At 32.8% G+C, this 27,007-nt stretch overlaps 2 protein-coding genes across 2 annotated transcripts; both read left to right on the top strand.

The window, feature by feature from the left end:
• The first annotated feature begins 1,948 nt into the window (after positions 1-1,948).
• Positions 1,949-12,201, top strand: LOC132561799 (dehydrogenase/reductase SDR family member on chromosome X-like). The gene is made up of 8 exons (XM_060226499.1): positions 1,949-2,024; positions 6,823-6,908; positions 8,277-8,484; positions 9,387-9,421; positions 10,025-10,219; positions 10,909-11,062; positions 11,445-11,577; positions 12,066-12,201. Exons 1-8 carry the CDS (start codon positions 1,949-1,951, stop codon positions 12,199-12,201), a joined length of 1,023 nt encoding a protein of 340 aa, XP_060082482.1.
• A 9,809-nt stretch (positions 12,202-22,010) lies between these two features.
• On the top strand, positions 22,011-26,934 carry LOC132561797 (retinol dehydrogenase 12-like). The gene is made up of 8 exons (XM_060226497.1): positions 22,011-22,086; positions 23,649-23,734; positions 23,875-24,082; positions 24,310-24,344; positions 24,542-24,742; positions 25,114-25,264; positions 25,720-25,846; positions 26,832-26,934. Exons 1-8 carry the CDS (start codon positions 22,011-22,013, stop codon positions 26,932-26,934), a joined length of 987 nt encoding a protein of 328 aa, XP_060082480.1.
• Positions 26,935-27,007: the final 73 nt, after the last annotated feature.

Below are 27,007 nucleotides of genomic sequence, written 5' to 3'. Positions count from 1 at the left end.
CTTATTGAATATGAATTATTAAAACAACACTGAGACTCTAGGTCACATAACTGGAAAACGTGAAATATTAAATACAAAATGACGTTCTGGACAGAAATAAATAATTGGAAAAAACTCGTTCCACTGACTCTGAATGATAAGGACAACTGGAAGAAAGGACCAATAATCGTGAATTAGCATCTAATGCAGAGAGGATAATTTACAACATATCAATGTAGATCCTATTGTATTAATGTAAACAACATAAAAAATAAAAAATCAATTAAGCCATCAAAAATTACCCTGATATATGTGTCTTAACGTTGGTCCCGGATAAAAGCAACGATGGATTTGATATTTGTTACATGAATGATACTGCAACAACATGAGAATTTATTATTTTTTGGACGTCTAAAATCGTGAAAATATACCGGTATAGTTAATGCCATATGGTCATGATAGTATTCATCGAAATGTAATTCTAAAATGAAACTCATTCAAGAAAAAAAACGGGTGGTTCGATTACAATAAGTTGTTTTACAAAGATATGTAATATTTACAAACACCTTTATAATACTTTTTCTGTAATATGAAACACAAAGAGTTCCTCCCAGTGTAAACAACAACAATGGCCAACCAGGAACTAATCAAACTACTGAATGGTTCGTCTCGGACCATGAACCACAAGATTACATTTTAATATTTTATGTAGAGGAATTGAATGTCTTTTAGTGTCAGGCAGATATGGCATTTATAATGTTTCCGTGAAGGATATGGTATGGAAATATGAACATAATAACGACATGCTCATAAGCTGAATCATATTCCCAATGATTATCTCTATTTGATATGTCAGCCTTGTCGGCTCTAACAAATACCTTTAGCAGTCGAAGAGAGACTCGATTTGTCAGTGTTATTTAGAGTTGGACTGATGGTAGTACAGTAAGAGATTTCAGACTGCATGAGTCAATTCTTTTAGAATACCTAATGATAATGATTGCTTTCGAGGCAGATTGAATCTGACAGGACTATTTGAATTAAATTTCTCCTGAAATAACGACTTCAAATATGTTAAAGGCAGGACATACAAATGGTAAACACATCGAGTATTTAAAAACTAAAGTATTACAATACAACAGTTTATAACAGACTTTCATCTTTCATTTTCACTCTCTCCTGAAAATACTATAAAAATTGGGGAAACGACTTGGACTTTCATATTAAATATTTTAGAGATAAACAATGTAGCACGCATATAACACACGACAGTTTATGAAATGTTTAGAATATAGCAAAACTCCGCAGGACAATGTGACAAAAAGATATTTCCACATGCGTGCAATGAAAAAGGAAAATATATCATACACTACACTTTTAACAGCATCACAATATTCTTAATTTCCCGAATACCCATCCCTGCATGTGGTCACTGTGACGGCTATTTTCAATGGCTTGTATCGACCTGACACGTTGCGAGAAATCAGGTATATCTTACTGCCAGACTGAAGTGTGATAATGGACAAACGAACATATTCCAAGACTGTTCGATACCGCAATGTTAAATCGTCAAGCTGGTTTTTATTATTAGCAATGGAGCTTACGTGTAATGCTATCGAAGCATCTCATCGGTCAATACCTGGAGTGGTCTCTAATTATTGAGACTATAAACTATGCATTGACCTAGAGCTACAAGACCACGACTCCAAGTGGTATTACAAGATTGACTGCTCAGTGGTGTTGGTCAAACCTCCAATGAGATCCCTTCTTAATAATCCGTTATACCAGTTGAGTGAACACATTTGTGATCGGCGTATTACACCCATCGATGAATAGTGTATTGCTTGCGTATAAAGCTCTGTGTGTTTACAGTCGGTATCCCAGGTGTGTGTTGGGACTTATAAAATACCAGGTGAGAGAGGATGGAACTCAGGTGACAACGGGACATACAAGGTAGCTAATAAGAAACACCATGGGGGCCCGGGCCAGTATCCCATTAGTGGTCCTCCCCAGGGACTTTGTGGTGATCGTGACAGGGGGTGACACAGGTGAGTCTGTTTACCTGCTAATGTATATACTGTTATATCCGACCACAGACTTATACATAACACTACACCAATGACTTTAATCGGTTTTACATGAAAGCAGTATTTACAGTTAGAGATGTCTAATACTGTCATTAAACGTTCTATAGATATTTCTCTTTTTTAAAGTTGAAGGGAAGAATATGTAACGTTAGAACTGAGATACCAGTTTACCACCTTCTTGACACGTCTAGTCAAGCTTGTGATTTTTTAATTGGTAGAACCCACCTACCCGTAAATATTTCAATACCTAAGTACGTGCTTCAACTTAAGGTGTTGTAGCAGACCTAACCCGCATGGTCTGTATACATAAATTGTTTCTTTTCATTTGTTTTTTGCTATAGTAAGGAAATAAATGTTTCTGTATAAGTATGCCATGCCATATAAACTAATGAATATGTAGGTCATGTTAATAATCATAGTAACATACTTGGGACATTTCTTTAATATAAAAGAACCCGTTATACTATAGAGTTCATGTTCTTAGCGTTCCTGATAACAATGAACGGTGTACACTACTCCCTATATCTGAGGAACAATATGTGCCCTCTTCAATTTTGACAAGTGTTATCACATTTCTTCCACTCAAATGGTTTATTTAAGTGACGTATATGACATTACGAAATTAATAAGACATGCATCTTAAATATAAGGTATAATAACGATACATATTTAACAACATTTTTTTATTCTAAATGGCACGAATCAGCACACAGATAGTATTACTATAATATAAATATCAATTACTATTTTGAAAGCTAAATCTTAATTGATTAATATCTATTTACTTCGCTGAAATTGAAAAACAAAGTTATAATTTAAATGCAGTAAATAAGCTTTACTTGTAAATATCAGTATAAGCAAGAGGAAAACAATATCACGCATCAACCGTCATATGAACCAAAGTCAAAGCGAGATAATAGCATATTCTCAAAGCAAGAGCCGGTACTCAAATTGCTCAGAAATACGGCAGAATACTTCTGTAATGTCTGAAGGACTCTTTTGATACTTCCGTCAATACAAATGTAATATACCTGAACTTTAAAAAGAAATATTAGGGAAAAAAATATTCAATTCATCCTTGTTAGTTTTTTTACTGTAACTGATTGCTTGATTAACAGACAATTTGATAGCAATTCGAATGATTGATAGAATTTTATATACCGATCTTTCGTATATCCTCCGTAAATTATCTAGTGATATTAGGTGAAAAGACAACAAATAATGACTAAACAATAGAAGAATACAGATTGGCCTTAGCGAACGACAAAGAAAGAGGAATTGAAAGTTTTAAATCGATCCGTTATATACATGTTAAGTATACTATGAAATAGGATGAAATATTCTGAACATCCAAACACCACTTTTGTATTGTAATATCCAATTTGATTTCATGATAAATTTGCATTAAAGTTGTCATTTTTCGTCAAAAACAAGATTTATGAGTAAAATTTAAAAAGAAAAAAAAGAAGGAAAAAAAACAACAACTTGGTTTTGATGAAAAATATCCTTCCCAAATTTGACAACTAATTGTTTTGCATTTTGATTCAAAAATACATTTCATTCTTCTTCTAAAAGAAATTGCTTATCCTTTCACCCATTATTTGAGGTTTCATACACATTTACTGTATTATACATTGTTCAATTCAGAATACAAAAGGAATGTGGAATGGGATATTTTTATTGTGATTTGCGATACTGAATAGATATTCCATTCATTTCGGTTTTTATATGATATGTCATTAGTACTGTTTTGCCTACACTTACATAGACCTATGTTTAGTAATATTAAACTGGTCGATTTCGTTGGCTGTGAGTATGTGTAGGAGCCGAATTGATGCCCATGTGTCATAGCTAAGTTTCATTTAAAAGGAGAATGAATAAGATGCGAACTTAATCCATAGACTATACCGTTAATGGCATTACTTGACTCCAGTAGATTTTCGCGTGTTTAAGTGACATATTACTCTTGATTATACATATCAGTATCATTACTAGTACATCTGTACATTATCAAAATTATATATCACTTGTACATATATATGATTTGCAGATTAAAATTAATTTACAATTCTTCTAAAGCACGCTTATTTAAAGCAAAGGCATCAACTTTCAAAGCGATGTCAATACTTTCTTTCTCTTATATCAGACTATATTCGAACAATAATTCAAGCTAACAATACTTTATAAGACCGTTGTTCAGTATGCAAATTGTTTTAAATAGAAACCAAAGTGTCCAACGCATATTCCACTTAACAAGATATTTACATTTTCTTTTAAGAATATTTCAAAGAGCAAATAAAAAATGTTTGTATGACGACAACAAATTGTCTTCTTATCAATTTTCATATCTCTAAAGATAGAAGAAATAATAGGTTGAAATCAAACCAAAACAAGTTTCTTTTGGAAAAATGAATGGAATTACACTGTTATGAGTATAAGCTCATAATAGTGTGATTCCAAATGCCTTATTTCCATATTATTAGTCAGTGATCCGTAACGGACAAATCCAGGTTTAAGATAATCATACATGAGCACCGTGTTACCAATGAACAATGAAGAGCTAAAAATAAATGACCCCTAATAACGACTGTTCAGTGGTCTCTGCATTACAAGGAAACACAAGTAAACAATACGGTATACCTCGGTGTATATTGTTAAGTCAAACATTTAAATGGACCAGTGTCAATGTGTTGACTAGAGCACACTTCGTACGAACAAAATGTTAACGATCGTCCCCTTACTATATGTACTAACGAGACGATTTTTTGTTTTTCTACCATTTTTAAGCGTATCTCATGAGCAACATACTGTAAAGATGGTCCTCAGATCAAATCTGTGCGCGGTTTAACAAACGTTTGAAGTAAAAATGAGACATCCATGAATTAGGCTATGTCTTTCTTTATTGATGAATTCTGTAATGTACTTGTATTTTAGTGAGGAAGTCCTTTGGGTAGAGTAGTTGATGCTGTGATATACTTGTATTTTAGTGAGGAAGTCCTTTGGGTAGAGTAATTGATGCTGTGATATACTAGGATTTTAGTGAGGAAGCCTTTGGGCTAGGTAGTTGATGCTGTGATATACTTGTATTTTAGTGAGGAAGTCCTTTGGGCTGGGTAGTTGATGCTGAGATGAACTTGAATTTTAGTGAGAAGTCCTTTGGGTAGAGTAGTTGATGCTGTGATGTACTTGTATTTTAGTGAGGAAGTCCTTTGGGTAGAGTAATTGATGCTGTGATGTACTTGTATTTTAATGAGAAGTCCTTTTGGTAGAGTAGTTAATGCTGTGATGTACTTGTATTTTAGTGAGGAATTCCTTTAGGCTGGGTAGTTGATGCTGTGATGTACTTGTATTTTAGTGAGAAGTCCTTTGGGTAGAGTAGTTGATGCTGTGATGTACTTGTATTTTAGTGAGAAGTCCTTTGGGTAGAGTAGTTGATGCTGTGATGTACTTGTATTTTAGCGAGGAAGCCTTTGGGTGGAGTAGATTATGCTGTGATGTACTTGTATTTTAAGCTATAATTTGTCCATATGTGTATTTTGATGCCTTTATACACTTTAGAGTATATATATCATCCTATTGTCCTTTGCTCATTCTTATCCTTGTACGATGCCGTTTTGGTATACTTTATATCCGGTATGGAATTTTTTTCTACTGAAACCATAATGTCGATATCACTCCTAACTCTATCATATCAGATTCGTAATATAACTTTTCATATCCAATTCAAAAAACATATCACTAATAACGACAAACATTACATATGCATTACAACCATTTACAAATTAATATTCTGGCTGCTATCACAATTTACTAGACCACTGGTATACGAAAGCGATCGATTGCTAGTTAAACGTGCGGTTCAACATAAAACCATTAAAATAGCAGTATCGATTTCGGGAAACAAGCTAATTCTATCAACATGCGTTTACCATATTGTTTTGAATGTGTTTTGATATACTGAACTCATTGAGCGGATACACGATGATGAATGATCCAGTTCTTCATAAACTCTAGAATGCCTTTTTAGATTTGTCAATGTTTAATGTTTTCAATCAATAACTAACGGTCGACGTAACTTTATTTGCGGTATATGTGGGAGACAAAAATGAGAATATTGTATTTCAAATATGTTTCATAGATAAATGACCTTCTTAATATTAAGTTAGTGTGTATTGTGTATATATTTACAGTTTGTTTCAGTGTTGGGATTTGATATGACAGTAAAAGACAAAATGAAACTTTGGGTTTGATTTGGAAGAATGGGAAAAGGAACGAATAGTACAGGGATTTCTGTCAATAACAACAGGAATATACCAAAATGTAATCAAAACCCAAAACAAAACAAAAATACATGGAAAATCCTGAAAAAAGTACTAGGAGAATAAGAGAATACGACCAGGTGTGACGGAACAGTAAGCGCCTTCAGCTCCTTCGACATCCGCCATGTAAATTTTGGTTAAATAAAAAAATGTGACGTTCTCAAATGAGAACGAGGTATACAACAACTTAACCAACAGGCAAACTAACGAGCGTCAAACACGTCGAGCTTCATATTGCACAAAGAAATAGAATATTTCTTACTGGTCACTAATATGCCCGTAAAACCTCCCCATAACGTGTATCAACCTGCATCTCTCGGAAATAACATAGGTTATAGTTGGTTTGATCATAGAACGATAGATAACAAGTGATTCGTACGTACAATATGAAGAGGTGTAACAAATTGTGATTTCATTGTTTTGCTTGTGTTATCTGCCAGGTATCGGATATGAAACCGCCAAGTTTATATCCATGATGGGACCCACTGTCATAATCGCATGCCGTTCAAAGGAAAAAGCTGAAAGGGTAATTTTTTTACTTACATCTAACATTTTACAGACATTTCCAATCCTTTGGTTATTTTATAATGTATAAACTACACTTAGATTTTAGTCGTCATATATACAGTTTGTATAAGACCATTAGCATTAAATCACAGGAAAACAATTAAGGATTTCATCGTTTGTTTTATGTTCCGCTACGCGTGATCACATATGTTAAGATATGTCGATAATGTCATCAATTGCACAACGCATACGCAGTTCATTGTACATAAATGAATGGGATGATTCCAGGGCTAGATTTTGAGAAAGATAAATTGGAAATTCAGCAAGAATACCTGGAAATCATTTTGAATCCGGATTTTCAAGACAATAGACTCGATTCAGTATGAATCATACTAGTGTCTCTGAAACAAATGAATAGTAATAATAATTACAATAATAATAATAACAAAGTTCCTTTAAGGATACCAATTTACTCATACATGATATCAAAAAACTGATTTTGATGTCGATTCAAGTGTCAAAGAATCAAACAAATATTAAATCTATATATCTGTAATTTCTTTGATCTATTCTTGAAGCTATAACGTAAAATTTACAATTCTCCTAGTTTTATACGTCTGATTTAGGATTAAATGACTACCAAACCAATGAAACTCGATGCACAGTCATTGTGGCAATGAATATTTAAACGGAGATGTGATATTCAATCTACACACACTTTTTTTTACATGTAAGCGAGTTACTTATTCTTATCTAGATTACGTAATCAACCTATTTAATCAGATTAAAATGTATGTATACAATATTTTTAAGATTTATCCGGTGAACTCATTTACATATATTGTATATAATAAGTCGAAATATTGCATGTGTTAATCTATATTAACATACCGTAAGTTGAATGACAAACATTATAGACTTTTTTAAAATACTTAACATCTTATAAGGATGTTTCCTGTTTCATTTAAAGATAAAAGAAAAAACTGCCAGTGTGTTTGAAAAAACATTAGTAAATTGTCAAAACTAACACTTGTTCAAGTGAAATCATCTTCACACCAAGTGCGTAAAATTGATATTTTTCATTAGTTCCGTATTGTAAGTGGATGTCACATACGTTTTTTAATACACATCTCACACAAGTTGTACATTTAATCAAATGAATAAAGTCACAAAAGTGTATAACATCATGTTTCATTACAAATTTCGAATTATATACAATATAGCTGAATATCCTATTATACATGATTATATAGCTGTTTTGTCCTTTTAAGACTCGTCACTGATGGTAGGTGCCAACATGTATTCACTTAAGCAAGACCTACCAATATTTGGTGTCGTTGATGAGTTTAATATGAATTCTTATTTTCGACAATGAAATTTTGTGCAGGCAATAGAACAGATGAACGAGGAATTCCAAGAGGAGAAAGCAAATTTAACACAAAATATCATCAGCGATGATAGACTTAGCCTAGAGTTTGGGAAACTGGACCTGGCCAGCCTGAAATCTACTATGGAGTTTGTGGAGAACTTTAAGGCGTCCGGAAGAAAACTTCACGTCCTTATCTGCAACGCTGGTGTAATGATGTCTGAGGAGAGTATGTATCAAGTAGATGACATAACGATTATATAAACAAAACAAAAAATACAAGATTAATTAACTCGTGATTGGCTTTATTATTGATCACGTAAATAGCCAAAATGGATTTATGAATATGTAAATGACCTAATGTGTTGAACTATCATCTAAGCATTGAAAAAATATTCCTTCACATTAGTCAGACATGTATGACCTTGTATATTTCCATACCACTAGTTATCATCAGTAGAAAACTTATCATTACTACATACCTGACACAATATAGCCATCTGATACAACGGTAAATATTCTATGATGTGAAAGAATATTAGTCAACCCCAAATATATTGTTGTCAAGTGAATAGCGACATCATACATAAATAATGACTCGTCTTTTATGTAAACATGTGGGACACCTGTATCAGTGACAAAAGCATTTTCCCTTTCAAATACAGCAACCATTTTATAACTGTTCTACATTACATGGTGATGAGTTGTTTTCGGATTGTGTTGTCATCGATATTGTCTGTAAATAGTGCATAGTAGCAAAATTGCGTTGCATTGCAATATATCGAACAGCGCAGACAGAAATTGGCACCGCATGTCCTAGACGTTTTCTTTTGTTAAACTAAATAATTCACAAGCGTTATGCGACACCAGCAGTATTAACTGTAAGGTTAAGACTACATCATGAATATTGCATTATCTGAGTGTTGTTTGGGCACCATATGATAACGCAAACACGTCTAAAGTGACATTGGAAAAACACATCATGTAGTCTAAAGTCAACTTTCCATCCATAAAAAGGTATATTTGTGATCGGTCAGGTTTAGACGCTATTGACATTCGCAAACATGTATCATATGTACTTATACTATGTTCTACCATCTATTCATTTTTTTTTTCTATTTTTGTTTTCAGTTGTGACAGATGATAATTATGAGCTGACATATCAGGTAAGACTTTCTACAGCAGCTTTATTAATTATACTCAGACCATAATAAATTATTTAATCATAATAAAAAAGGCTAAGGTTATAAAAACCTTACGCTCTAGTTATCGCTGACACGTAATTCAGTATCGATATAAGTATTGATTATACATGACTGTGAGGTGATATGATGACACTGGTAAAGTATTGATCAGTAGGACATTCTTTCATGTTACTGTGTTCATGTGACTAGTGTTAATTGTCTTTTTAATGACTCGAACAACGAATATAGGAGAAAACTCGACTCCAGACACATTATTAATTCCAAATTATAACCTTATTTGAATTTTATACATATTATTAAAATGAATCTTGATTGTTTTTCCTTTCCTTCGAGAGACTGCAGTGAACCCCATCGGTTTCGTTCTTTACATGACTAAAACCATAAATCATGTTTGTTACATTTAGATTGAAGTTTAAAAATAAGCATGACTGGAGTTACCCTAATAGGACTTTCTACCTTAGCTTATATCGAATAGATCTTGTTTCATAAATGTAAAAGATTGAAATTTTCACAATGAACTTAAAGTGCATTTATTTCATTATCCGCTTTTTCTCATTATTAAAGGTCAATTACCTCAGTCAGTTTCTTATAATGGCACATTTCCTGCCGATTATGAAAAAATCTGGAAATGACGTAAGAATCGTTTTGGTATCAAGTGCGGCGCACAAACATTGTCACTATGATGCTAACTACGCAGCGGGTGTGCGGATGGCGAAGCATGATCCTCTCCAATGTTACAGCAACACAAAGCTTTATCAGGTAAGTATATTACATTCTTTGAACTTCTGACTTAATGTGCCGTCCTTGTAACATAAATACATCACTTTAATTTATCTTCGGTATGACGTGTTAACAAATACAAGTTACTCCAAAACATTTATTATACAATTACCATCAATGGTTTCTTATTCATACTTTGCTACTTAATTTGGTAAGAATTTATACATATATTTGAGTCTATAATTCTTCATTAGTTTTTTGTGACAATAAATGTGAAAAATGCATGTTGAAATAAAACCTAAATAAGCACTTAATGATTATGTGTAGTCATTAGTAGACGGCAAGATACAAGTTTATATATACGAATTTTATCAACTATATTTCCTCATAGGTTTGATGGCAGTGGCGCTATGATGCAGGATCAATCTCTGTATTAAAATTGACATATTCACCATGTAGTGCTTTAGATCTCCGCGTCATTTGCTCACATAAATTTACATTTGCATGGCTATGCCACTTTTTAAATTGAGCAGAAAAAAATGATCAAAGATATCAAACATTATGCAAAAAATATGTGACGTCAGTATTATTGAGATAATGGAAACGAAATGGTCTGATCTTACTTGCTGTTCAATATAACGGAAATATATTTTTTCTCAAAAAAAGATCATACATATATGTACAGCAATATCGTTCAATGCTTTAAAAAGCTTGTGTGTGATTTACAGATAATGCAGATGTACAGCATAGACCGGATGTTGGAGAAAACACACGTAGAGTTATATAGTGTTCATCCGGGATACGTTACCAAGGATCTCTACCGACGAAATCGACACTTCGGAAAAAAGTTCAACTGCTTCAGGTGTTGTTTGAAATGTTTATGTAAGTATCAAGTTAATATTTTTTTATTTTTACATAAAATGTACTACAAGTGACCTGATAGTAAGAAAAAAAGACCACCCCCAACAAAACAAAAGATGAATTATTTTCGTCTTTTAACAAACAAATGAACTAGTAATGAAATCCAAACAAAGTTATAGAGTTCATTCTTTAAGTTACAACTATTCGTCATTGCTGATTATTAATTCCATAACTAATTCCTTTTAGTAACAAACTTTACTGAGTAGCTAAGTGTTTAAGAGTGATCTCCCTTCCATTGGAATTTTTTTTTATTGCCTTCTGTACAGATTTGTATTAGAATGCAAATTAGAATAATCAGATGATAAGGGTTCCATTTACTTTCATTAAAATAATTTCTTTGTAGGTATGATAAAGACTCCCAGAAAAGGGTCGGCTACGACCATATATGCGGCTGTAAGTCCCGAACTAAAGGGCTTGAGTCGGGCTTACTTCACGCACTCTCGAGACGCCGCTGAGTTTCCTAGTCAGACCGCCAGGTGCGTGTGTTATCTCCTTATAGTTGTAACAAACTCTAACTAAACCCAACACTGCCTTATGATATTCGTTCATGTAATTCTGATTAAACAGGAACCTGACACCCAATCTTTTTTTAATCTATTTAAATGCACTTTAAAAGAAAGAACCCCGCTGATTTTTCAGACTCTTGAATGATAATGCTTTAAAGTTGAACGAAAGTTCGCGGTGTTATACAGGCTTATAAGCACGCAGTAGTAAACAACCAAGTTCTAGGATTAAGATTTCACCATATCAGAAACATAAAACGAATACATTAATGCTTTATAGTATTGTACATTGTACAATTACGTATGTCTGATAATGAACATATTCTCAAATAGTGTCGGTGAAATTGATTTCTGTATACTTTTTTCTCTCTCCATTTTATCGGATATTCATACTGAATACGTGTTTTTTCGACTTGGTGTCTTTTTATGAAATTAAATTTGACTTTCTGGTTTATTTACAGAGACAGAGAGCTGCAGGACTATCTCCTTCAATGCACAATTGACAACCTAAGAGATCTACTACCTGAAGATTTCATCCAGGAGGCGCTCCGGACGGTGAAAAAGACGAACACAAAATCATCTTCATCCCATCACTGAATTCTGTGATCATTCTCCAAAGTTAATGAATGACATCACCAACATTATATTATAGGCAACAACCTATGATATAACAAGAGATAAAAGTTATTTTTGCTTTTTAATCCAGAATCACATCATACGTAAATACCAATAATAATGTTAAGTATGATATTTAAACTCATATCTGTCACGTTTTCCTCCGAGTTTGTTAATAAACATATGCATAATAGGTCTACATGGATATAAAAAGGACAATCCATCTCCGAATTTTATGCCGTATCCTGTAAAGGACAGCAATTCTGGTGACCAGTGATTGAAAAAGCTTTCCTGATAAGTGTTTTTATTTCAAGAGGATGTGTTTTTACTGTTTTCGACGATTTAATAAAATTGCTTAAAAGAGAAATCTTGAAAATATGATTTGTAAAGAAAACCATATATCTATCTGTTTCATGACCCCAGTAAAAGTATGCCAGTGCTTTTTCAAGCCTTTAGCAAATCCGCGAAAATTCTAACCATAAAGATTGCAACCATTACCATAATTTATTTTTATTCATAGATTTGTTCTTGTCGTTCTTCCACTTACTCTCTCTAACACGAAAGCACCATAGGAATAGTGTAACTGATGTCATCATGTCAATACTATCTAGATATAGGTACTATGGGATTCCTCCATCCCTCTTACCCTTCCTAACTACTACCGATGTACTCAATACAATAATGATGCAATGAAACTTCCTTACTTCTTAATAAGTCATTGTGTGAAATATTTATCTTATTTTTGAAATTGTCTAGAGTTTGTCATACAAATCAGGTATGTGAGCGCTTCCTTTCGGTTCTTTAAATGTTTCATATTCATTGGCAATTGTAGGTTGGTCAAGGGTTTTTCTTTTATTGAATTCGACAAAGACACTTTACATCAAACTCTAATTCATGAAACGCGTTGTATGAATCTTAAGTTCTTTCTATTTTGATTTCATCTGATCAAATATCAATTTATATTTTAAATCTATTTGGCATACATTAAATACGTTATCTAACATGAAAAAAAAATTGACTTTTTTTAATAATGGAAAGTAATAAAAGTGCCTAAACATCTATGATCAGTATTTCGTCACACAATACATATATAATACTTCTCGATCTTTATCCTTACAGTTATTATAAATAACCGATTGAATTCTCCCGTTTCTTCAATCCTAACTGTATTTCGTTTAATATGACATTCGTTTGTCAATTATTTAATATTGATGTTCGGTAAAATTGCTCTATCTAAAAATCTATTAAACATTGTTTATTAACTGAAATGAGTTTAATTTCCACAACTTACTGGGAAAAAAACGCAGATTTTCCAATACGATTGATTATGCAACGGATCTTCATTTTTGACTACTCTAATAAATGTCCTTGATTCATGCATAAACACAACAGCTGTGTCAAAGGACATGTAAAAAAGGAAATTTAATCAGTTTGAAAAATCGTCTTGTTTAGAATAACAAAAAGACATTATATATAAATGTTGGTCCTTGTGCATATTTAGTGTGTCATAAATACTCTTAGCCAGATTAAATACAATACTTGGTATAACATCTTGTGTCATGTACCATGATGATTGTAAAGTATGATACATTGATACAATCAAACTTAATACAGTCATAACATTATATATTGTACAGAATTGTAAACATGCCATGCGTACCATTAACTTTTTTTATCCAATCAAAAGGTCTGTGATGTGTTTTTAACTTAAAATAAATTGCGTTAAGTATGTTGCATTCAGTATGTATGAATTGTATTTCTTATACAGAAGAAATAAAACACTTTGCCGAAATACGTTTTCCTTGTCAAAATTAAAAAAAAACTACACAATGTAAATGCATTTTCTGTTACCAATAGCACGTGTGATCAATGTATCAGAGCAGAGAAAAACACTCCTGCCGAGAGCCCCGACAGAAATCGAACCCAGGTCCCCAACGTGATATTCAATGTCCATCACCGCAGACAAAGAAGCATAACCCGTCTGTGGAGTGACAGACACCACAGTAACTTAATACTATGCACCAGTCATACCGACCTGCTAATTGTACACAAAATACAATTGACTTTAACCGTAATTTGTAATCAAATATACCTTATTTACGTTTAATAATACAATTTTTTGTTTCTAGATAAATAATGAGAAAAAGGAAAAAGAAGACAAATATAAGTTAAATGTAAAGTATCTCAAAAACTATTACCCTCTGATGAAATATACATAGAAGATCATCTGGATGTAGAAATTGTACAGTGTATAATATATGTTTACTTACGTACAGCGTTATTGTGAAAGTCAGTTTGTCAAAGAAGACTCGTTAGATGGCAGGGGATCCATGCCCAAATATTTCCTTAAGTTTGATGTGTTCCTTTTTCTGTTCACGGGTAAGATTGACATTGTGAAACTGAAAACTGAGGCAACGAAGCGTCTGAATTTCGAGAGCTGTAAACAGCATGCTGAAAACACTGCTCTGACAACTACGATCTAGCGATAATTGCATATTTGTATATATCGGAACAACGATACCATTTTAAACAGAACTAAGAATTATATTTTAGTAAACAAATGTTTACGTATAGATGAAACCTGTGCTTGCGCGGGAACAAATATATATTGTGATGTGTTACTTTGGAGTTACCGTCAGCTTAATTCGGCAATGTATAACAAAGATTTCTTAAAATCCGGATTTGTTATGTATATTACATAGGTTATTGAAAATGGTGCGGAAGCTTCACGGTTGTCATAATCATTTCATTTAGACATTTCTGTATTTCTTTTGAGCGCTATGGAATTAGACTTTGTTGATGATCGTTGGTATGCCTGATGGTTTAATTTTTGTTTCCCTTGTTCTTTATTGGGAACGTGACATTATTTACTTGGATTGCAAGATTGACATGACAAGCCAATGAAGCAGAAGACGCTCACTCATCCGGAGTTGGAGTACGAATTAAATGCTGTTTGCATATTGGTATTTTCGAAGTTACTTATAGAAAGTCAACATTTATTTACGTGCAGAATTTGACATAAAATCTACATGAACATGTGATTTTGGAATTTTCTCTCATTTAGCTGTTTGAAAAAGTATGTACACCAATCCTACTTTCAAAATAATAGAAAACAACACATTAAACAAATTGAGGTCATTATTAAAATAATTTTGAGGTGAATCATTTTTCGTTTCATCAGTTTTACAGAGAATAATGTAAATTTTATGATAAAACAATCATGGAGCTTTACATTACAATATTTACTTATCTATTGACTTATCTATCTGATTTGCTTCTACGATGACTGTTTTCATCAGTTTTAAGTTAACGGGAAAAGAAGAAGATGGTTGGTCGTTATGTTGCTTAGTGTGACTTGTGACATGGGTTGCAATTTATTTGATGATTTCTATTAACATATACACAAAGCATCGGTACGGGTGTAATAAACCCTACCTAAAAGGTATTCCTGTTGGACTATTCGTGTTGTTGGGTTGTTCCTGTTGTTGGGTTGTTCCTGTTGTTAGGTTGATCCTGTTGTGTGTAGCACAAGGGAAACAAAAAATTAAACCATCAGGCATACCAACAAAGAGCACTTCTCCACTGTATCAACACAGACATTATCAGTCATCATTCAGGCTTATCTAACACTGTACTTTATTTACAGACCAGCTCTGGTATATCTAAATAGAATGATATCAGCTACCCAGGGTCACCATTCAAAGTAAATATAATCTGTCTACCAACACATTAACACAACCGAATATGGGTTCTCACCTGTCTTTCCCCAGGGTTACCATGACAAAGGAATAAATTGTCATCGTTACCGTTGCTAACACAGGTAGGTCCAAGACACACATAATATAAGATACACTTCTATAAGCAGCGATTGAAGTAAAGTATCAAGAGATTTCGATATCTGCATGTCAACATGGCCATTAAAAATGAAGACATGAAGATGGATAAGATTTTCATGACATTTGTCGTCGATGAAGACGCTCACTCTTCCGCAACACCTGGTTTTGTTCTCTGGGTACGTTTTACAGGAATCTCCATGCAAATCTTTCTTTTGTGCATAGTTTGAAGTAGTTTTATTGACTTTGAGTTTGGATTATGATTATGTTGTTATGTTGATATTTTCTTGGTTTTTGTATGACGTATTTGTATACAATATCTATCGTTAATTGTTGTGTATAAACCCTTTGGTAGATTTTACTTCCTGTATGATACAAACCTGAATGTACCATAGGCTCCTTACAACGTTTTCGCACTTCTACTTATTTTGTATTTGAATATTGTTATAATGACTGCAACCATTGAGAACTGCAAACCAACATACACGTATAACAAAATCTGTTCCAAAATCAACATCAGAACTATTTTTCTCATACATCATATATCTTAGTGTATTTTGAAACATCTATAACGTGCAAGTAGCCTATGAGGGGAAAAGCATAAGTAGTTGGTCTCAAGAAGAAGAGGTTCATGTTATTAACAACCAAATATCCTCTGCTTATCTATTCATATATTTCTGACTGCATTTTAAGTGTAAATTCTTTGCCTACATGCCATGTATAAATCCTATAGATATTAATATAGTTCTTCTACATCATCAGTCATCAATTTACGGATGTTACTGTATAATGCGTGAACCCTACTGTGACGTCAGGTTTACAAGTACATTTGTACATTGACGTCACACAGTGACTTTACAACGGAAATGATAGATATAGAGCAAAAAGCCTTTAAGTATGACGTAGAAATGTGTTGTTTTTTGCTTGTTGGGTTTGTTTTTACAATATTTATCTGAATAATCAATCATTTGATAACAAAATCTCATATAAGTTTCCACTTAATCCGTGATTTCCGAAAGTCATTGCAATATTTTGCAATTCATCGGTAAAACGGGGAAAAATTTACATTGATTGATTAAATGTTATATCGAATAAAATCAACATTTTAGATCTGATATCTATCTACGTATCGGTTGAACATTCATCAGTAATTTGTTAAATAAAACTAAAATCAAATCAAACAGGATACGAAACAGCCAAATGGATAGTCATGTTGGGAGCCACAGTCATATCGGGCTGTCGGTTGGAAGAGAAGGCAAGGGAGGTAAGCCTTGATACTATTTTCTCATTTATCCTTATTCATTGCAAAGTATATATTGGTCAACTGTCTACAAATAAAATGAAATTACAATGTTAGTGGGGAAGACTTACTGAAAGTGTTTTTAGAAGTGGAATCTTTTCAACCCTACTTAGTTAAGATGATATGCTTTGAGTATTTTTAAGACTGTAACTACAGAATATTATAACTTATATTTACTAATATCTTGTTTGTGTTAAAACGTCATAAGAATGATTCGTTAACCAATCTATTTGATATAAAATTTAAGTGTTACAAATAAAGGAGGAGTGCCAGTTTGGGCCTTCTGGTGGCCATGACGAATATTTTTTATTTTTTTATCTATTAAAAACTTAAGGTCAGACGGTAATGACATGACATTAGTCTCAGCTCAAATAGGGGGGACGAGTGGGGGGGCAAATTCATAATTATTGCTATAATTATCAAACTAAAATATTTTTTTTTTAGTTTTTTTCTCTTAAATGTCATTTGATGATATATTTCAAAACCTTCATTAGAAAAAATGTCCAAAAAATATGCCATTGTTGAAAAGTAGGTCACAGTAATTAAGTGCCCTAATTACTAATTAAGTCACACTTGAGCACCGTTTTTTGTCTTAATGCATCTATAAACAATACGTTTATCACGTGCAGTGTATTTATTTAAAATATTTTTGCATGAATTAGAGCAATGAAGAAGACAGTATAATGAACGTAATTTTCGACGAACATTCTTCTAAGGAAATTCGAAAGCATTCCAGGTATCTTATGGAATATTGTTTATAGAAATAATTGACAATGATCACGTTGGCTGTCCTTTTATTTAGGTGTTATGATAACTACATACTGTTATTTTTAATGTAACTATTGTTTAATTAAAAACAAAGACAAAACAAAGCATGAAAATTATAAAATAATTCAAATTATCATTTGTAAGGCAAAAAAAATGATCAAAAATATTTTGCTTTGTTTTTGAAGGTCATGAAGATGTTTAGTATAAACCGACGACTTCAAAATTCAAACGTCACAGTATCTAATTTACATCCGGGTGTTGTGCAGACAGAAATAACAAGAAACTTCAGTGATATGGGACCTTAGGCGTTGCTGTTCGGTTTAGGGAAATTCATTGGAGAGTATGAATTGATAAACTGTGTGTTTTAAAATGACTCTAGAGAGATGTTCCGTGGATTCAATTTAAAATTTCATTTTGATGATTTACAAGCTTTACATACAAAATAAAATGGTTTTCCTCAGTTTTCATGACAATGGAACTTAGTATTTGTAATTCATAATTTGTACATAAAGCAAAAACAGTCTCGTTCTACTGTAATGGAAAACATCATTGACTAAATATACCTATATACAATCACAGATAAGAGAAACTTTTTTATTCGTGTAATTGACACTAATGTATTTTTATTTTTAAAAAAAAACCTTCGGTTGTTAGCATCTTATATGGATTTTACCACTTCAGTCAAAATCAATTACATCATTCTAATAATATTTCAATTTTTAAATGAAGGTGAATGTTATTGACGCGAATTTTGTTTACTTCAAATCAACAAGATGTAATTGTAGAAATGTGAACGGTAAGGCAAAACATTACAAATTACCACATTTGTTTCTGATTAATTTCATTTTTTTTTTATAGGCCCGTCAAAAACTCCATATGAAGGAGCTGAGACCACGATCAATGCCGCCGTGAACCCGGCACTTCAAGACGTCCGTGATGTGTATTATAGTGACTGTAAACCCAACACCCCAGACAGTAGAACTAGGTAAAATTATCAAAATACGAAGATGAATGTTTTTATATATTCAGATATGCGAACCATGTTATACTAATGGTACTGTACACTAAGCCATAGTAAGGTAACGTACACTATATCTTTAGTTACTGTATACAATTTTCGAAGCTTCAGAAAGAAATTCCTTATGTAACAGGGATGAAAAATTCAATGAAAATGTTTAAAATCACCAATCGAAAATATAGCAATAAATGAGTAATGATATCTGACAATCGCTCTTCAAAATATCACATTTGTATTTGCTTGTACTTTTTATTAATCGTTAGACCTATGAAAAGTAGGATATTTATCTGAACTCAATCAGGCCAAATGTCAAATAAGGTGGCATGCATCAAAATTTCAATTCTAGTGCCCCACTTTTAACGAAGATCTGTGTTCTCTTTAACATCGGATACTATGACCATGTGCCAGATTAAAATAGTATATATCGAGTGAACAGTATATGTAATTATTGTTTGTGATACTGTTAATACTTTACCTTGTTGAAACTATGTTTTATTTTACTTACAAATAAGCAGAACCAGGAAACGTTATGGACATACACTCAGAATTGTCTTAAGGAAGGAGGTTCTCTTCCTGATATCATCAAGTGTTTGGACGGGAAATGAAGAGTTGCTACTGGACTATATATTATTGTATTAACGGGATGATATCATCTATAGGAGCAAGGAAGGTACTTCGCGAATTGGTTTATCAAGTGTACACAGTGGAATCGCAACAAATACTGGTGTGAATGACACCAATGAATATACTTCAGTGTTAGTCCATGCAAGTGAGCTGGAAACCTTGTAAACGTGGTGTGTTGATCTTTTGTACGCAATCATGCAGAAAAAAATAATACTTCACACTATTTTTTTTTTTAGTATTAATTTATGGGTGGATTATTCTGGTAGAAGGGGAGACTACTGTGTAACTACATAATAATTCAACAAAACTTACTTCCGTAGTTATTGTCAAAATTATCAAGACTTGTCCATGCACAAGTTAATGACATTATATAAACATTCTGGCTAAGCCGGACATCGTTTCATGACCTTTTTTTTTTTTTTTTTAATCATAACTTCGTAACTTGGCGGTCATTTAATTATCAATGACCTAAAATACAGACAAGATGTCATATAAATATGATTCATCTATTGAAAGTAGAGTCTAACGAACTGACCATGCTGGAAATGCCTTCATGTCCGAATAATACAAGGGTTATTCTAGCAAAGCCAGCGATTGAATCATGCTATTATTTATCCAGTAAAATAATAGAAACGGTCGAGATCTCAAACGATGTTTATCGAAATACTGTGTTCAAATACTAAGATGATTGGTGAAATGTTTCATATGCTGATTTTTTATCAAAGTACCATTATTATAAAAAAATTCTTTCACAATGCAATGAACTGTGGAAATAGTGAAAGGTTGACTGCTAGTTGACAGGATGGATTGTCCATACTTTTCTACTTCACAGCTGACACTGTAAAAACCTCAGACAAATGTTCAAGCTATAACATTCAAACAACAAAAGGATTTTTATGGACGTTTTATCTATGTTTTATCTATTGTGTATCTATAAGATGTTAATTTGTAGTATATCATGGTACAAAATAAGGCATTAACTGTTTACCTATCCAGTAAGACATATGCAGTAAAATTCTGAAAGGAAGTTACAGGTATTTGGTTAATGTGCTATATGCTCAATTGAAAATAACATTTAAATCATGTCCGATCAGATAACAATACGATCATAATGACATAAAAACCGTCTTTCTATCTCGGAAAAATGAAAAGAGGGTGTAAAATGAACGAAAAAATAATTAATAAAAACTTGAGCCACGAAACCGAAACCGGTTATAGTCTAATTTTGGACTAAAGTTTCAGCTTTCCGGAAAGGTATGTGTCTTCTGCTTCATCGATCAGTGACCTTCTCAAAGAAAATTATAATCTACTTCAGGTAATTTCAGGTCCTCAAAGATACAAAATGCACAAAATACACACAGAATTAGAATTAGATACAGCAGAACCAAATAGTGAATCAATTTGCATTATAAAGCTGTTTGCCCTTGCACACTTCAGTGACGATGAGATTAAATTTTGAAACCTAGGACGCGACTGTGGAAAATGTCAAAATTTAGATTGGGGCACTAGCCCTATAATTCCATAGATTTCGTGATTTCCATATACTGATCATTTCATGAGGACGTCTAGTGCATGTAAATATTCTGAATCATGTCTCTTTTCAATTGAATAAAACATGGCATGCATGGTTAGGTAAATATTGGGGACTGAAAATCAAGGAGGTTATAATCAATAAATATTTGCTGCAGTTAATAATATTTTTTCAATACAGATCGATTGATTTTACACTCCTTACCTTGTTCTGTTAGGTATTTATACCTATGACTGATTACTATTATATATACAAAAATAGATAAAATTATATAGTGTTTCTCACAGCATCATTGAGTCTAATTGTTATCACTATATTTAGTGTCTGGTTATATATGCGTGTTTACATCTTCCCTTTCATCGCGATTTCAGTCATTCTATCAAATGCGAAAGAATGATTCCGTTTGCCTATTTTTGCATAACCACGGATCTCGAACATTTTTTTCCTATTCTGACAAGTTCATTTAACAAAATAGAAACTATTTACTGTTTTGATGTTTATTTCAGTAATCAGTGGTCAGATGTTTACTTAAAATAGAGCAAAGCTGTTGATTCTTAAGTTTACTTACGAAGTGTACGAAATCACAATAAGACGACTAACCAAACATTTACTATAATCTACTACTGTGTATATATGGGGTACAATTACGATAGCAGGTACCCGAGGTCACAATGTAGATTACCAGTCACGTGTGGTAATACACTAGTGCAGTCGATTATGGGTGGCCACCTTTCTTTCCCCAGGGCTACCCTGCCAAAGGAGAGAATTGTTATAGTAACAGGTGCTAACACAGGTAGGCGATATCAACGCTTTATTTCAAATTTTTTGATATCATTGTTTTTTCTGTAGATATCATACCAACTGATTACAGCGTTATTTTTATATTACTGCAAATATTGATATAAGGGATTTATGGGAGGTAAATTTGCAATGAACGAGTTGAAGCCTAATAGGGTGTTGGGCATGTTGTTGATATGTAAATTGATTAACCTGAATTAGTGTCAAACTCTTTCAAGTCTCAGATACGAACACATTGTACATCAAATCAACCCTACAGGTAAATTTGTAATAAAATAGTCGCCTTTTATGTGTAAAGAAAGTTTATCAAGATGGATAATTGATCTGTTTAACTTTTGTTATATCAATATGTATCATTTTATATAAAATGCAACAAAGCGTTAGTGTAACATACAAAGGTTACAGGTTTATATACATGATTACGTTTTCATAATCCCTGTAAGCTGTTTACGTCGCAGAAAGGTCCTAACATAGAACAGTGTACACATTGTATGTTTTTGCTCGTTTTTGCTATATCACGTATGGGTTGCTCTGTGTTTACCGGAGGTGTGCTGATAAGAGCAACGTAATCTTTATTTTAGTTAAATATAGTTACTGTCGTATATCGAAAATATCCTTATTGGCGAGTTAACATTTTCCAAAATTTCAACCAATAGAATCATTATATCTATATATTTGGTAACATACAGGTAAACAGGATAAAACCAGTATTTTATTTATATGAGATTTCCAACTATTTGAGATCTAACAATAATATTGTGATATTTTATTTCCATTCCTGAAATTAGGGTATATCGGTATTATTAAGCCTATGAAAAAGTGCTATAGATTCTTAAGGGCATATGATACTTGTAAACAAAATAACGAAGTTGTATAAATGTGTAAAAATGCATATCAATGATCTCTCAAACGGTATCAATAGGACTGAGCTCTTTAAATGCTTGCAGTAAAGATTTTCGTGCATTTCATATTCGTGATTGTCTTATATTTACACATGTCTAATCCTATATGTTTAACTGACAAGTAATGGGTGTATCTAATAGAGTACGTTGTTATCAGTGTTTAATAACCTTATATTTTAAGTACCATTATTATCAATTAATCTAGTTGAACATCCGACAAGCCAGGTTACATGATTAAGTGAACAATGCTATTTCAAAGCTGATCCATTCTTACAGATAAAACAGCGAATGGATTACTAGATCAGTATAGTACGATAGAGACCCGTCTTAAGTTCTCGTTTCTGTGTAAAACCCGAGTAAAAAAGTGATTTATAATATATAATGCATATCAGAACCTTAACCTGTTATCAAATATTCCACAATAAAATGTTTATTTCAGATTTCAGAATGTTTTGTATGCTAAAAGAATATCCTTGTTAAAAAGCATGGTCATAGCTTCCTCTTAGACATCTTCAGTTTTGCTTGAGATCGCCCTTCTACTGGCCGATAAGAGCAAAACAATCCACCAGGGGATCAATTGAAGCTTATTTACAAGCTCATTACAATAAGAAACTAGAAAGCAATTAAACTCAATAAGTATGTGTTATTTTTACAGGTATAGGATACGAAACAGCCAAATGGATAGCAATGATGGGAGCCACGGTCATATTGGCATGTCGGTCCGAAGAAAGGGCAAAAGAGGTCAGATACTTAAATTACACTAAATACGTTAAGGGTAAACAAAGACATTCAAATTAGAGAAACAAAACACAATGTTATCGAATGATTTGTGTTTGATAAACTGAAAGTTGCTCTTATGATGTCTCATTTGCTTTCTTTAGGCAATGACGAGAATGAATGCGGAATTCGAGGCGGAGAAAGACAGAAAAACAGAAGGCGTGGTTGATTACTCAGAACTCAGTATAGAGTTTATGAAATTAGACTGTGCCAGTCTACAGTCAGTGATGGATTTTATAAAGAAATTCAAAGAGTCTGGTCGACAGTTACATGTTTTGGTGTGTAACGCTGGAATAGCCCTTCACAAACAAGGTAAAGTTTTATCGAGACAATATACACACAACTGAATGAAACATCAAATAAATGATTACAAAAAGAGTGTCTACATCCAATGATTATCTTTTTATATCTCATTCACTGTATTAAAGTAAAGCAAACTGATATACATTAGTTATACTCGTTAAAAAGATCAGCAATAATTCTGCATCAATTGTTTCAGAACATTTACCATGACATCATGCTGTTTTCTTCATTCGCAGCATACACAGCGGAAGGATATGAACTTATGTTTCAGGTAAAACGTTTTAATACTACATTAGTCAGATCAAATGATGTACAGTCGTATGTAACTGATTAACCACTTTGTACATTGAATGACTCATTTAATTAACTTACTTTCTTTTTTATTTACTTTATTTTCGGTTTTTATATGAAATTACCTTTTGTAATTACATTGATATAAATCTGAAAATCATCTAATTGATTTTCTAGGTCAATTATCTTAGTCAATATTTACTAGCTGCGCACCTTTTGCCGATCATGAAGACTTCCGGAGAAGATTGTCGAATAGTACTTGTTTCTAGTGAGGCTCACCGTTTATCCGAATTCAATTTGGACAGAATACAAGGAAAGCAATTCAATGAACAATCCTTTGGTAGAATGCTATTCTACGGGAACTCTAAACTATTCCAAGTATTGTTCTCTCTTATAGGGTTACACGTGTAGTAAACAGCTTCGTTAAACCAATCAATGGACCAGTAAATGCTTTGCAATATATGACCGTTATCTTGTAACATTCGTACCATTTTTTTAATTGAAAATATCAATTTTCGTTGCTTCATGAAAGAAATATTGATGATGTGATTTTCATTCATGTGTGAAATGATGCAATTTCTAGTTTCAAAATTATTATATGAATTAAATAATAACATCCAGAATTAAGTGATCATTTTAGCAAAAATTATATTTTGATGAAATTTAACAACGAAAATGCAATGAAAAGATTAAATCCTGCTCACATTTGATATCCTTCCTTAATTGTCGCGTTTGTTGTTTTCATGAAGATAATGCAGATGTACAGTATGAACCGACGACTTCTAAACTCAAATGTCACAGTGGTAAGCTTACATCCAGGCATTGTGGAAACGGAAGTAACAAGAAATTTTAAGGATATGACGTCGATGAGTCTCTTACTGAGTGTATCAAAATTCTTTGGTGAGCATATACTTTGGACTTTCTATGTTTTAAGTTACACCTGGCCTATATTCATTTGAGTGGTATATTTGTCAGCGCGGAGTATACATGGTGCTGTTAATGTTTGATAATGGCTGTGATTTACTCAAAACCAATAGTCAGGTGCACATACATGAAGGTTGTTGTTTCGGAAGTCCCTCTTAAGGTTACATCACTTCTCTGTATAGTAATAAACATGTTCTATTCATGACTATCACGAACTTTAATGAAGTAGAATGATCGATTCAAGATTCTGAAGAAAAAATGGCGATGGTGTTTGGTATGCTAATATGTTTTCTCACCTCTCTGTTCAATACATCGCACAAGATAAAGCATGTTTTCGTAAAGTTTTCTTCCGTAAATTGTTTTTCTTCATGCTTGTTGAGCATTTGTGTAATGGATGGCAGACCTATTTTCATTTCTTTTCTATCCGACAGGTAAGGCAAAAAATCCATTTGAAGGAGCTGAAACAAGCATCAACGCGGCGGTGAATTCGGACTTGAAAGGTGTCCGTGACGTGTATTATGTTGATTGTAAACCTTCAAATGTCAACAGTTTAGCAAGGTACGTTATGTATCTAGGTACTGTCTGAAACTGAAAAACATTGTCTGTCTTATTCTATGATAAGGTAAGAAGATAGCAGGATAGACCTATTTAGACAATGTAATTTATTCTAAACAATTATTTGCTTTTAGTTTTAGATTCTACGTCTTTAAGAGAGACGTGGCACGTTTCAAAACTATCGCACTGTAACTTTATCCACTATTTGTTCCACAGTACATAAGCGGTTACTCTTTATATGATCCGGTCTAAAGTTTGTTACATAAGGAAAAAACTGGTAGTTAAGTTCCTGGTTATTTCATGAAGTGAAGCATGCAGCTATACAGCTAAGGCACTGTGAATATATCGACTTTTTACTTTATCGTACATGATCTTTGATAGTAAATCTTCCGAGACGTTTAGAAGCTTTCCGATATTGATTTTTTTTCAAACGCGCATATGCGATAGCATCAACAAATATGATGAATAATGATTTGATTTGGGATATGATATGATACAATGTCACTGTGTGATCAAATCATCTAAATTAGCCACGCCTGTATTCATATCAGCGGTTGTTCGCTATGGTCATTAACCTAAAAATAAATAGGTAAAAACTGACAGTTAACATATAATAATTTCGTCTATCTTGTTGTTATAATTTATCTGTCAACTAAGATTCAAACCAACAAGGAAAGGTTCATTAGTGGCAAACAGTTGAGAGAACATACCTATCAACCAATAGTTAAATAGCAGACTAAGAGGATAACTGGAAATTTAAGTTCCTCGTGAATGTCAGGTCAGGTCTTCAATGTCGCATTAAGATATCACGCATCGGTATGGTTACAAGTGTCTCTTCGGATTGTAAGATGATGAAATTACTTAACATCGCGTGCAATATAGGAATACAATGACCAAAAGCAATGACTAGCAGATGGCACTTGCATGCAATTCTAGATTAAACTCTGTCATGTATCATTGTATTGATGGACAACTTTTCTTTTTCCAGGAACACGCAAAGTCAAGAATCTTTATGGGCATACACTCAGGATTGTCTAAAGAAAGGGGCTTTTCTTCCTGATGACATAGTCAAATGTTTGGAAGGAGAATGAACAATACCTCAATGCCTTGTATTGTCGATGTACTTACATGTTTATATTGCGATAGCTGTCTTTGTGTTTATAA

The sequence above is a fragment of the Ylistrum balloti genome, unplaced genomic scaffold, assembly GCF_031769215.1.
Source record: "Ylistrum balloti isolate Yb309-2 unplaced genomic scaffold, AGI_CSIRO_Ybal_v1 Utg371278, whole genome shotgun sequence".
NCBI classification, from domain to species: Eukaryota; Metazoa; Mollusca; class Bivalvia; order Pectinida; family Pectinidae; genus Ylistrum; species Ylistrum balloti.
This window is presented reverse-complemented; position numbering and strand designations above follow the sequence as displayed.

Excerpts from the sequence above, each read along its gene's own strand:
- LOC132561799 (XM_060226499.1), top strand. The coding sequence starts at position 1,949 with ATGGGGGCCCGGGCCAGTATCCCATTAGTGGTCCTCCCCAGGGACTTT. Across the intron at positions 2,025-6,822 it reads CGTGACAGGGGGTGACACAG|GTATCGGATATGAAACCGCC; the intron begins GTGAGTCTGTTT and ends GTTATCTGCCAG. Across the intron at positions 11,063-11,444 it reads GTGTTGTTTGAAATGTTTAT|GTATGATAAAGACTCCCAGA; the intron begins GTAAGTATCAAG and ends ATTTCTTTGTAG.
- LOC132561797 (XM_060226497.1), top strand. The coding sequence starts at position 22,011 with ATGGGTGGCCACCTTTCTTTCCCCAGGGCTACCCTGCCAAAGGAGAGA. Across the intron at positions 23,735-23,874 it reads CCGAAGAAAGGGCAAAAGAG|GCAATGACGAGAATGAATGC; the intron begins GTCAGATACTTA and ends TGCTTTCTTTAG. Across the intron at positions 25,265-25,719 it reads GAGTGTATCAAAATTCTTTG|GTAAGGCAAAAAATCCATTT; the intron begins GTGAGCATATAC and ends TCTATCCGACAG.